Below are 13205 nucleotides of genomic sequence, written 5' to 3' on the forward strand. Positions count from 1 at the left end.
TCTTAAGTAAGGGGATAATATTTTCAGCCCTATGAATGACCATGCCAGGTCATCCTGACAGGGGATTTAACAGCTGTTATCCCCTAATATTGTTACGTCACCTCAAAGGCCTTCTGATAACTTACTCAGCAGAGCCTTGATCATATTCACTGTTCTGTTCACACAGTTTGAATGAATGCCTGTAGCTCAGAGGGCAGTCATACATTCACGTTTCATTGTTCATTATGTCAGCCTGTGCTTTTAATGGGTCTACACAAGGGGACTTCTGTATTTAAGGTGCTATACAGGCTCGTTTTTCCACATCACTGATCAGCAGCCTTGAGAGAATATGCTCATTGTAGCTGGTGTATAATTCAAAGTTATGTTCATGGCATCCTTCATTCAACTTAGTGGAGAATAGCTTTGAATGAATTTTACATGATGATAATGTAGATCAGGCTTTCAATCAACATTCTTACATCTGAAAATCCCGCAGATTTTATTCTGACCATTTAATCTACAACACTTTTGCAAACAAAGAACACTGATCTGGATGATGATGCTAGGAAGATATTTGTTTAATGACTGTTTTTAGATGGTTGTTCCCGTGCTCTTTTTGATTTAACGAAGAGCTGTTATCCCTAACTGACTGTCCCTCAATCTCATCTAGATTATCGTCAGTCTGTCAGTTTCAGATGGGAACATTTAAATAATGCAAAATGATGATTTACTATTTTTTTATTTTTAAAGAATTGGAACCTTGGATGTTGAGGTTGTTACGACACTTGTCCAGAACCACCAGGCCACAAGAAAACCACAGAATGATTTAATTTTAACCATTATTATTTGTGTATTAGTCATAGCAGTTATTAATACATTTTTAAACAACTATAACCATTTATTAAACATTTATGTACTTCTTATAAATACTAAATAGGGGAGAGTGTTAGAGTGTTACTGGGGAGCTATTCAAATATAATTGAAACAATTAGCAGAAAACACTAGGACGTAGTATAATAAGGCAGAGTTTGAGTGCGCTTTTTTTTTTCTTTTCTTTTTTTCCATGTAGACTAAGTGCGAGAGGGTTTTGTGAGTTAGAGTACAAGGTTGTGGTCCTAAGTCATTATTTGCCATCTTTCCATATCATTTATAAATTTAGTTAACATTTTACAGACATCTATGCATAAAGATGCACATCAGAGTGACCTTTTGCTTGGCTGCACACAACACAAAGAACATTTTCACTGCTAAGTTGAACTTTGAGAAGCTTTTTAATGTTCTGGTCAAAAAGAAAAGAATATGAAATATGAGTGAAGCTGTCTGAAAAGTAGGATTTCTTTACCTAATCTCTCTCTCTCACGCACGCACGCGCGCACGCACACACACGCACACTTTTTTACTTCTATCTTTTTGAGGACACTCCACTCATTGACATAATGCATTCCCTAGCATCTTACGCTAACCTTAACCATCACAACTAAATGCCTAACCCTTACCCTAATCCTAACCTAAACCTTAGCCTAGCCCTTTAAAGTTGTGAGCACTGGCCAAAATGTCCTCACTCTGTAAGGTCTATAACTCAAATTGGTCCCCACAAAAATAAAAGTACAAGTGCACACATACACACAGACACAGAGGAGTCCTTTTAGTCATCCTCTGTGATCAGCACATGTTACGATGCAAGAATTCCCTGACAGCCAATCTCGTCTCCTGGAAAAGAGACGTTTCCATAGTGACGACACAGTGACAGCAGCAGATGGGGTTGCTGTTGAGAGGAGTGAAGGTGAGAGGCAAAGGAGAGACCGTAGAGGAGAGAACAAACTTGAGTGGCATGGAGGGAAAAAGAAAACCTCATCATGTTGAATCTGGTCCATGACCTTTTAATCCATGTTTCTAGCAGGGTTTTTCTGGTACTCAGTCCATAAGGCTGCAACTGAAAAAGCTTTTGTAACAAAGGTATGGTAGGCATGGTATGGTAATGTAGCTTCAGCTGGTGATATTACAAAACAAATAAAACAAACATTTATGTAAAAAAGTCACATATCTCTTGAAATAAAATTAGAAAAGAAGAAAGAAAGGAACTATTTATCATTGGTAAACTCAAATCATTGTGTTTGTACACACAAACACAATGTGCGTGTGTGTGTGTGTGTGTGTGTGTGTGTGTGTGTGCGCGCGCAAGATAGGATATTTGTATATGCAAACACCTTTAGAAACACCTTCTAAATAGAAATGAAGAGGGAAAGGGTATAGTATTTTTTTGTTATTATGATGATCTTTAGCATTAACACAACATGTTGAAGGCGAGTTATTAATATTTAGCCACAGGTTACATAATCCCTGCTAATATAGAAGGTCAGAATCAACTGCCAACGTCACAGAGGCTTTGTAGATGGACTCTAATCTCAGACATCAGTTAAATACGGGAAATTTGGGTAGCAAATTATTAAAGTAAATTTTTATAATAACCATGACCTTTAAACTGTGTGAACATCATCTTACTCTTGGTAATTCTATGACTAAAGACCTAGAATAGGAACTATTATTCCCTCCTCTGTCATCCCTCCTGAGGCTGTTAAATGTTAATGTGAATAAGGGGCACATAAATTCATAAAATTTGCTTTTAATCTTATGCTTATCAGATGTTCTCTTTACCTTAAGCATTAAAAAGTCCCGCTTGTGTTCTTTCTAACCAGTGTAATGAATTTTTACAGTCAGCACACAAGTAACTGCAGAGAATATACTGTGGGATATTTATTTTATTGAGGCATTTTTTCTGTTTCTGTTTTTCAGTCAGATAAAGCGTCATGAAAGAAATTTTACATCATTTCTTCAAATTGAAATTGCTCCGACAACTCCAAAAAAAATCCATGTGTAATAACTGGGGCCATACCATTGGTTCTATAATTAACAATATGGTCACATGGTTTTTCATCTCAATAAGTGATTACATTTTTAGAGGTAACCTTTGTGTCCTTTTATATTTCTGTCTTCAGATCACAGAGCTGTTGGATGATGACAAGTGTGAGACAGAATGTGAAGAGCTGCCTCGGGACGGGGAGGACGGTCCTGCCTCCTCTGACTCACCACAACATACACACGCTGATGACAGCCCTGCAGCCAGGTGAGATACAACTACTGTATTTTATATTTTTAGATAAAATAATCATTTAAAAAAAAAATAATAATAAAATCATTCCCCTTCTCAATCCCATTCTGGAATGGGATTGAGAGAGTGTGTGTGTGTGTGTGTGTGTGTGTGTGTGTGTGTGTGTGTGTGTGTGTGTGTGTGTGTGTGTGTGTGTGTGTGTGTGTGTGTGTGTGTGTGCGCTAGATAGGATATTTGTATGTGCAAACAAATTTGCAAATGGTGGTGACACGGGTCACATGTCACATATGACACGTGACAAAGGTCCCAGAGTGGATTTAAAAACCAGGACAATGCATTTATAAGGTATTACTGTCCTTCAGGCTAATCGGTTATTCGGTTGCCTAGTTTTCTGCTGCTCTGATAAGACTGTTTTTACACAGCTTTTGTTTGTTGGATCATGGACTTGCAGGTTAGAATAACATCTCATCCCTGTCTCGTGCCATTCATATATCTCTAAACTTGTCTGAACTTTAACTACATTTGTAGAAAATTTTCCTGATGATGAAATGTGATCATTTCAGTTTCACTTTCAGTTGTTTAACTAGAGGCTGTGACCACAAAATATATTTCTCCGTAGTGTATCCTGCCGCAGCTTATAAGGAACAAGAACTAAATTATTGAAAGGTGATTGGTTGTTTTTAGACATTCATGACTTTTACTTGGGTAATTCTAGAAGATCAAGTCAGGTGTAATATTGCCATTTCTTGGTACAGGAGAGGTCAGATTGTAGAGTTAAACCACTTTCTTGGTACTACTTCTGTCACTGAACAAGTTTATCAGAAAGACTATAAATGTATTTAGCTCCAAATAATTTTGCCTTGTTCTGTCAAATATGGCCACCTCACCATCTGATGAAATATTTAGCTTTAAAAGTGTTAGTGTATAATAAAGATTTTTTTTTCTGTCAAGTGTAAAAATGATATTGACATATCAACAGTATGCTTGTATTAATTACTTGCAAACATTTATAATCTGATACTTCAAGAATTGACGTAAATATTAATATGGAATTAAATATAATAGTAACGTCTTTACATTAATAATTTTTAAATCCCTGTTTTTAAAAAAAAAAAACTTTTCACCACACTCCAGATTAAAATTGTCTCAAAAAGTCAGACTAGAATGGGATCTCCGCACTTAAAACAAGTCTGACCTTAAAGACTGAGTGGCTTAGTCTTTAACATCACAGTCATTTGACCAACGTATTAAGAATACAACCACCCAAAATGTTTCTAAATCACGGTTTCAGCAGTTTTCAGTTGGTCACGCTTAAAGATGCAGAGCGTGTGTGATGGCCTGTTGATAGTCGTTAGCTGGTAACCAACCAGAAAAAAAAAACTGATGCACACATACAGACGCTCACATACACAGGATAATGAGTCTCCCTCCAGACTGAAGGACCAGAGTTCAATCCCCTGCAGGAACATGGCGATCTTCTCTGGTTCTTCTGATCTGCTGATCTCCTTTAAGTTAATTACTGCACTACACCCAGACTACTGTATATAGACATCTGCAGGTAACATACTTCAAAGTTTCGGGGCAAAAACAGCCAAACAGAAATCAGTAAATAAGGAGGTATTTATATTGAAAATGGTTTTGTTATTTTCCAAATGAACAATTTATTTTTATGTGAAAATAATCTCATCTCAGTAAACTTATTTACTGTTGAACATTTATTCAGAGTTTTCTTTTCGTCATTTAAATTGGCAGCGATCACTGTCTACAGATTCCACAGTTGTTTGTGCCCTATTTTATAATTATGCAGCACTTTATTATGGTGACATTATTGCCATTTTTCATCTTAGAAGAGGCCAGTTTATATGTTTAATTGGTTTTAATTATTCTGCGATGTCGGTGTGTTTGAAGTACACAGTATGGGTCAAACTGCAGTTTGTCTACCTCAACATGCACCTAAGCTGCATGGGTTTCTATGCTTTATTCAGAAAAACAAATTTCATCAAGAATTATTGTCTTGATGTGGAGACCTCAGTCACTCTTGATGTTTTCAGACCAAAAACAAAGCAAAATTTCTCTGCACACCATTTTCACAAATTTCACCCCAGGGACCATTTGTGCAGTCTGTTTTGTTACCCCAAAATAGCCAACATGTACCGACTGTGCAGACGTTAGGAGTAAAGCTAGCTAGAAACAGACATTTGACTGTGTTTGTGGAGTTTGTGTGTGTGCTTATGCTCTGCCCAGCCTCCGACTGGTCACAGAACTCACCAGGAACTCCAATCATTTCTATTTATCTTTTCTCTCCCTTTCTCTCATTTTATCTCTTGGCTCTCTATGTTTATAAAGCAAAATTAAAACATTTTCAACTCATGTTTATGCACTGCTTCTAAAAATTGCCTCACGTTCTGTCACGTTTCATGGTTGTTTAAACCAGGGGAGCGGTATACGACAATAAATCAGTCCACTCTGGTTCTTTACAACATGCACTGGGCTCTGCCTGTGTGTGTGTGTGTGTGTGTGTGTGTGTGTGTGTGTGTGTGTGTGTGTGTGTGTGTGTGTGTGTGTGTGTGTGTGTGTGTGTGTGTGTGTGTGTGCAAGCATCGTGCTGCTTGCAAGTCTCTTGTCCTACTGGCCTTTAAGATGATTACAGACAGTAATCCATTAATCCACGTACGCACACTCAGTTTCTTACACTACACACACCCATGCTCACTTAAAGCCATACAATGCACACAGTGTATGTCTGTGTCAGTCAGTGTAGTGAGACAAAGGCATATCCAAATATTGGCCTCATTGTTGACTTTACTGGCTCAAGACAATATTTTCTCATTTTGCCTGTGCTGCCAGGATGCTGTTGTTCCACTTCACATCTTTGGTATCTAAGTGTCTAAGTAGTTATAAATCCTTTGGTGTTGTGGGACAACACCAACACCAGATTCCTCTTTGTGTGTCTCTGTGTTTGTGTTTGTGTGGTACTGGATGACGGTTTTACGTGGTAGTTGTTGTTCAGTGGTTGCTCAGACTGCACTTACAGGTCTAATCATTACTGATAAAGATGGAGGAGGGTTACATGCATCAAATTATTTAAAATTAACAGCACTGGTAAGACTTATTTGATCTTTAATTCTTATGTGATTGTTTTAGTTGGTATTAATTCCCAGTTACCCTGCAGCCATCATCCCTGTGACCTTGTCTGACCTCAGTGTCTGGTCTGGGGGATTATTGCTGTATTTGTAGACCCTGGAGTCGACAGCCAACACCACAAAGCCATTTAAAACAATGTTGACCCAGGGCTTTACAGAATACATCTGTTTAATTTGCTAACAATATCAAGTATTTTTCCAGCCAGCCACACACACAGGGAGAAGCATGCAGGTCTCGTTGCTTCCTAACACAAAATTAAAGAAAACGTATGATTTTTCTGTTTTATGTGGAGGCCGCACACACACATTTATTTCCAATCCCACGGATAAGAAACGTCAGCTTTAGACCTAAATTTCTCTTAGTCCTGCAAAAACTACAATGACGATCGATTACTTAAAGACATTTGTAGAAAATTTGTACTGGTAATGGATTACTGTTCAGATAATTTGACTATACAAAACAGGAATGGCTTTAAGTATCTTATTTGTGCGAGATTATTAACACATTTCCCTTTGCTCCTGACATATAGACCAACATTTCTGGGAAGTTTTCTTAAACAAAACTGATTACATTATGATGAATAATATTCTTTTAAGATATGATTTATTGTTGTGATGTTCACACTTGAAGACGATATGGTCTTTTTCTTTATATTTTGATAATTGGAAATCTATTTTTTATCTCATTAACAACAGAAGAGCAACATTATTGCCAGGCACCATGGCATCTACAGTATGTCACGGACTTATATTATTGGCAGCAAGCCTTTTGTAGCTCTATATAATCTGAATTATCCATGACTGGTAACATATGCAACAAATGGGAAAAGGTAAGTGAAATTTAAAGGAGTAAAGGTGATAGAGGTAAACCAACAGCTGCGTACGTTATTCCAGCAAATATATAATCCCTTTGGTCCATCTTGCAATGTATAAATTAAGTCAGTCTTTCCATCCCATGCATCCTTTTGATGATTACAAGGATCAGTCTGTAACCATTTGTGCTTGAGTGATTATTTTTTGGTTTTTTGGCTTTTTTTTGCTACTTCTGCTGCAGTAAATACTTTCAGGAGGTATCTCATTTCCTGTTATTCCTTCTGGCAGGTCCCCCAAGTAGAATGACTCGCATCTCAATTGGATCTGCAGCCCAAAAATAAGACGTTTTGCTCCTTTTGTGGGAGAAAACTGCCTCTGTTCAGTTTATGAAACATTTTCCAAACCTGCCGTTTCAAAAGTGCATTATGTTACTCGTATCTCAGTTGGTTATTGCTTTCATTTACTCTCCAAATCATTCCTACACAGTGTAGTATGACTTACCTTCACCGTCTCAAAATGTTGCTTATGAGATTCCAACGTTGAGTACTGTCTCAAGGATTTTAATGAGTCGTGTGTATTTCTGAGGTGAGCTCACTGTTCCTTGCGTTTATCAGCTATTCTTTGACACATAACTGGATGTGACAGCACAGAAATACAGAGCAAGTTCCCTTCTAGTGACTCAAAATTAATTGTGTCTGAGTTGGTCGTCTAGAACTTGACAGACAGGGAAGTCTGTCCTCTGTGGCTGTTGCAGTGTTCCCTTAATAGACTATGACAGCCAATACACACACACATTCACACACACCTTACATGCTGACAGCCTCCGCTCATTTCAAATCTATATATAATCCCTGGTGTTTCTCTTCTGATCTTTCTTCTGACTCCGTCACTACTTCCCACCATTTCTACTCTGCTTATATTCTCTCTTTGTCAAAGTATGTTTTGATGAGGCAGATGAAATATCCTGGCAGACTGGGGAAGAGGGCTCTTAGGGTGCGCTTTCTGGCCCCGGTGAGGAAGAGAAGGGCAGGAGGAAGGGACGGATGGAGGGAACTGAGAATCAGAGGAGAGAGGAGGTCAAGAGGGAGCAAGGAGCGGGTGGGAGAATTGGAAGGTGTCCCTATTTTTGAACCATTTATTGATTTCAATACCTGTATTCAGTTTGCCTCCATTCCCACTTGGCATTCTTCACTGTTACAACAATCATATTATCCTAGCATGATTGTCATATGTACTGTCTAATGTTGCAAATTACCTCTTAAAGGTCCTTACAGTGAACCCCCTTACATGTGGCTGTGTAAATGATTTATATCACAATATGACAGAGTTTTGTTCTTCTGTTAGTGCCATTACATGCACAACAGACACAAATATATGTGAACCTGTCTCTTCTAGATCAAGTACATTTGCTCTTTTTGTGGGGAGCACCTGATAATTCTCTCTATCACGACACATAAACCCATTATATTGTAAAGGTGCCTTTTAGGTCGTACTTTTATCGCGTGTCACACTGTGACAAGATGAGTTATGTGATTAGTCTATTAATAAAAAGGTTAAATCCTGGTCACAATCTGTGTCAGACTGTACGATATATCATTTTGAAGCAAGTGAGACTGTGTGATGAATGTGTGGTGAATTGTAGGACTACAATGTAAATAGAAAAACGTATATCAGAGCAGAGGTGCTTCATCAGCTCGCATCATCCATTTAAGCAATCTTACGTTTTGAAAATGCAGCAAAACAGTAACCAAGCTTTGGCCATCGTGGTGACACTTACACATCCGTAAACCTCAAAAGAAGAAGGGTGTGTGCCTGTGTGTGCATGTCTGCTTTTTTCTTCCCCCTCACACACTAAATTTTATTCAAAAAATGGGGCCTAAGGAATTGTTACAGCAGCCAGTGTATTTTTGCATCATTGCTTGTCGTATTCAATTAGTTGCCAGACCCCCAAATTAGCTGCTGGTGGACGTGTTCTTAAGTGCATCTTGGTCCACTTGGTCTCTGAAAGGAGGATATTTGTCAGTAGCATGTCTTTTGTGTTGAATTGAAACACATCACTCTTAGAACAGTCTTAGTACAGTCTGGTAGGCTTTCCAGTGCATGCCTGCCACTGTATGTGGTACATGTTGGCGATGTAAACCCATGCCACATTTACTCTCCACCCCACCTTGTGGTGACACAATTCATATTGCCGATTATCCTGTACAGTATTTGTCTCAGTGTAGACCCACATTCTCGTTTTGATTTCTCGTTAGTTTGGTGACTTGGGTGCAGCAGACCAGTTCCCTGTTGAATACACTGCATATCCATCACAAGTGTATGTTGAATGTAATATGTCTGCACGACCTATACATAGACATAAATACAGTATATAGGTCAGTACAGGAGTATCAGCTGTGTACTTTTTGTGTTTTGACCTAGTTCATAGGTGGTTCACAAACAGCTATTTCCTCTTGATCTGATACCAAAGGAAACATGATTAACAAGAAGACTGGTTGACTAAGTTTTTAGTTTTTTTTCTATTCTGGCCAAAATACTGTGAAAAATATTAGAAGTTGCACTTCAAATATAGATTTTTATAGTGACGTACCATGTATTAGATAACTGTAATTAAAACAAAAACATAAAACAAAATAACCCCAGATACACATAGCTCATTGAGCTATGTGTATTTTTTTTTTATAGCCCAAAAAGCCTTCATTCTTATGCATTCAGATATGACATACATTTTTCTAACCATTGGACTCATCAGTAGTTAATGTTTAAGTAGAACTCCTCCCTCTCTTTCCCTCAGTTTGTCTTACTTCATGCCCTGCTTTCCCTCCTACCCTCACCCTTCACTTCCCGATTGTGTCGAGGTCTGGGCGCAATCACTGGGCAAAATGTGTAATATGATATGCTAACTGACCTAGATAGCACCCCTCTTCTACATGTGCTATCAGTTCTCACCCTCAGTTCTGGTACAGCTGTCCGATATGGCTTTCTGAGGAGCACTCGCATTCTTAAATCATCACGGAAAAATATATACTTTTATACATGCTGCTGCTAAAGCCTCTTTGTGTCAACACCTTGCCACTGTAGTTGATTTGTGTTAATCATTGAAGAAAAAGTTCAAGTTCTAGATAAGAGTTGGGCAGAACCAACAATAATACCAAGCAGGGTGAATTGACACCAAACTGTAGCCAAATCAGTGTTAATGATTCGTGACCAACGTTTCATAACATTTATTCTTTCTTATCCTTTTTCGTTCTTTGAGGAATTTCTGGAATGCCATAGAGGTTAGATAGGCGTAGCCCAGGAAATATAATACAGTTTAAAATTAAACTCTTTTAGGAATTTGGGACTACTGAGGTACATAACAAATCAGTCGCTCTTAGTGTGGAATTACATTGTCTTATTTACTGTATGCTTGGCTCAAACTTGTCATACAATGTCATAAAAATATCAATGTTCACAGCCACTTTTCGGAACTGTGGTCCACTGTAGACAAAATACATTGGATGTTTTTATCTTAAGTACTTTACAGTTTGATCTTTCAAAGTAAAAGGAACAGCACATTATCTTGCTCTCACTCAGGCTCCTGATCAGGCAAGTGCTTCCAAGAATTTAAAATACTAATTACGTCCACCAAAGGGGTTATGTCTTCACCTGTGTCTGTTTGTTGGTTTGTTTGTTTCTTTGTCAACAGGATTATCCCTCGGTGGAGGGATGGGGCATGGGTCGGGGAAGAATCCATTAAATTTTGGAGCAGATCTGGATCATTTACTATGACTTTGAATTTTTTTTCTCTGAGGTCTGGTGTATGCTGTTTGACATTGACTTTTGTGGAGGTATGCACCAAAGTCTCGTTTTGTAGGTATGCACTCTACAAAACTCGAGTGCTACTCTAGTTTTGTAAGTGCAGTCGTTTTTCCTTGGCATGTTTTGCTAAACAAGAGCCATATTGTCTTGAATTGAAGAACCAATAGATCTTGCTGGGGGCACGAGCCGTTGTGTGTTTTTTTTTTTCCTTTTGTATAATATTGACATTAACTCACGAATTCATTCCATATCTGACGTGCGTTCATTATTCAAATACTCCTCAGTATAATCTGTGATTCTTGAATTTAGGTTGAGGCTACAGATGCTGTTTTAGTGAGCACCATGACACTAAGACTCTCAGGCTAAGATGCTTTAATGGCAAAAACCACACAAATCTTGTCTATTGTTCCCTGCATGTAGTTAGCAAACATCTCTACAAGCCATGATGCACATCTTAAAATGACTTTCTGTTATGTTTTCCCATATGAAACAAGCTCATCTTGTCCTGGTCTAAACAAAGTGTTGCTATAGAATGGAATTGGTTTGCGTAGATGCTTTGATTTAGCTTATAGCTGGAGTAAAATGTTTAATTTGGCTAGAACTACTTTTCTGTCACTTGGGCTGTAGTGTCTTTGTTGATATACTTGGTCTTTATTGCTTCTCTTTGTGAGTGAACCCAGGACATCATAGTATAATTTATTTTGAAGCATTTTTCTCTGAAGCAACATTCAGTTTCACAACAAATATGATTAGGCATCAATCAAATGGTAGATAAAGCCCATTTTTATTAGGCTTCCCTTTTTAGTTCTTGGTAAAAGCTTTTGTACTCTCCAGTATGACATTTACTCTGAATTTGATCTGAAAGAAGTTGATCTGAAGTCCGGTCCCATTGGAAATGCACTGGGTTGACGCACAGAAACGTTATGAGGACGAAAGGAACAACCCAGTTTCCTTGAGAGTGATGTGTGAGTGTTGTGTTCAGTAGTGATTATCAGTGTTATTTATAGGCCATGAATGACCAGTGTCATCACACATACAGTGTAGACACAGATATAACGGCACATTTAAAATTCCCTCTTTATACCTCGAAAGCCCTGTCCCTGCTTTCTCTATTCTTTTTGTGTTTGTTCCTGTTTTGTTTGTGTTTGCATTTTTCCCATCGTAACCTGCTTCCTCGCTTTCACTCTCTCTGTGATAAGCTTGTCATGACTCGCTGTCACCGCGTCTCTCATCCCTTTTTGGTTGATAATGTATTAAACTCTCTCAAAGTTTTTTGATAGGCTGCCATTACAAAAGGCTCATGGGGATGATATAAAATACACAGTTGTGTGTGTCTGTGTGTTGCTGTGCTAATGTGCATCTTGTGCGTACATTTATGCCTGTGTGTGTGCGTACACGCCATTACACAGCAGACTGGGTCGGCTGTAATAACTGCTGAGTTTATAGTCACTACTGAGTGGACCAAAAAAATCATTCTGCCCTCCCACTTTCTGCCTCATGATTGGCTCACAGTACCCATTCCCCCTTTATGATTGGCTCCCAACTTCAGCCCCTCCCATCCCATTGGTCCTCCAGGGGTTGTTGCCTGGTTACATCAGAAGCTCATATATTTGAGCAGGGCTCTGGATGTTTACTGCAGCACTTTTACAGACAGAGTGCAGAGTGAGACAACCTCACTCACTCACTCACTCACTCACACACACACACACACACTCACACACACACACACACACACACACACACAGACTCGCACACTCATTCAAGAGCGCAAACATTCAGACGATACCTCTGAATGCACCTAGGCAATACCCTGGCCCTGCTGCTAGCCCTTCTGGTACTGACGCTGACTCCTCAGAGTGCTCGACTGGGATAACCTTCACACTGGAAACAAGGCCGACCTGCAGACGTAACTGATACTGAAAGAGACGAAATCTGAACAGAGGAGAGACTGAGATTTTAGAAAGATCAAGCTTAACAACTGGATAGTGCTCCTCCAGGAGATGTGTCAAGTTATCAACGGGAAAAAAGAACAAAACGGCAGAAATCGTGCCGAGTTCGGTTAAAAGTCAAGCTGACTTCTCTGCTGGATGTTCGAAAAATAAAAAGAGACTGGACTTAAATAACCTGCGTGTTGGCTTGCTGACTGCACTGTGCAAGAAGGAAAAAGTGGCACATCAGAGCAACTGACAGAAACATCTTGCCAGACATAAAGAGACAGCCCTCATCCTGAAATAACTACGGGCTGGATCCAATAACATAAAAAACCCACAACAAAACAAAAAGGACAGATCACAGCGAGAGAAAACACAGCTGGAAAAATGAGAATGGCCTGTGACATTCTGCTGCAGAGGTAAACATCA

General features: G+C 38.8%; 1 protein-coding gene across 5 annotated transcripts in view; it reads left to right on the forward strand.

Moving 5' to 3' along the window:
- fam13b (family with sequence similarity 13 member B) overlaps window positions 1-13205 on the forward strand; it is an 83142-nt gene that overhangs the window by 43344 nt on the left and 26593 nt on the right. For all 5 annotated transcript variants that reach the window (XM_040119430.1, XM_040119433.1, XM_040119435.1 and 2 more), the window contains exon 7: window positions 2976-3103. In XM_040119430.1, the coding sequence (XP_039975364.1) occupies window positions 2976-3103 (128 nt within the window). The remainder of the gene's footprint in view (window positions 1-2975; window positions 3104-13205) is intronic.

This window comes from Xiphias gladius, chromosome 23 (assembly GCF_016859285.1).
Source record: "Xiphias gladius isolate SHS-SW01 ecotype Sanya breed wild chromosome 23, ASM1685928v1, whole genome shotgun sequence".
Lineage (NCBI taxonomy): Eukaryota > Metazoa > Chordata > Actinopteri > Istiophoriformes > Xiphiidae > Xiphias > Xiphias gladius.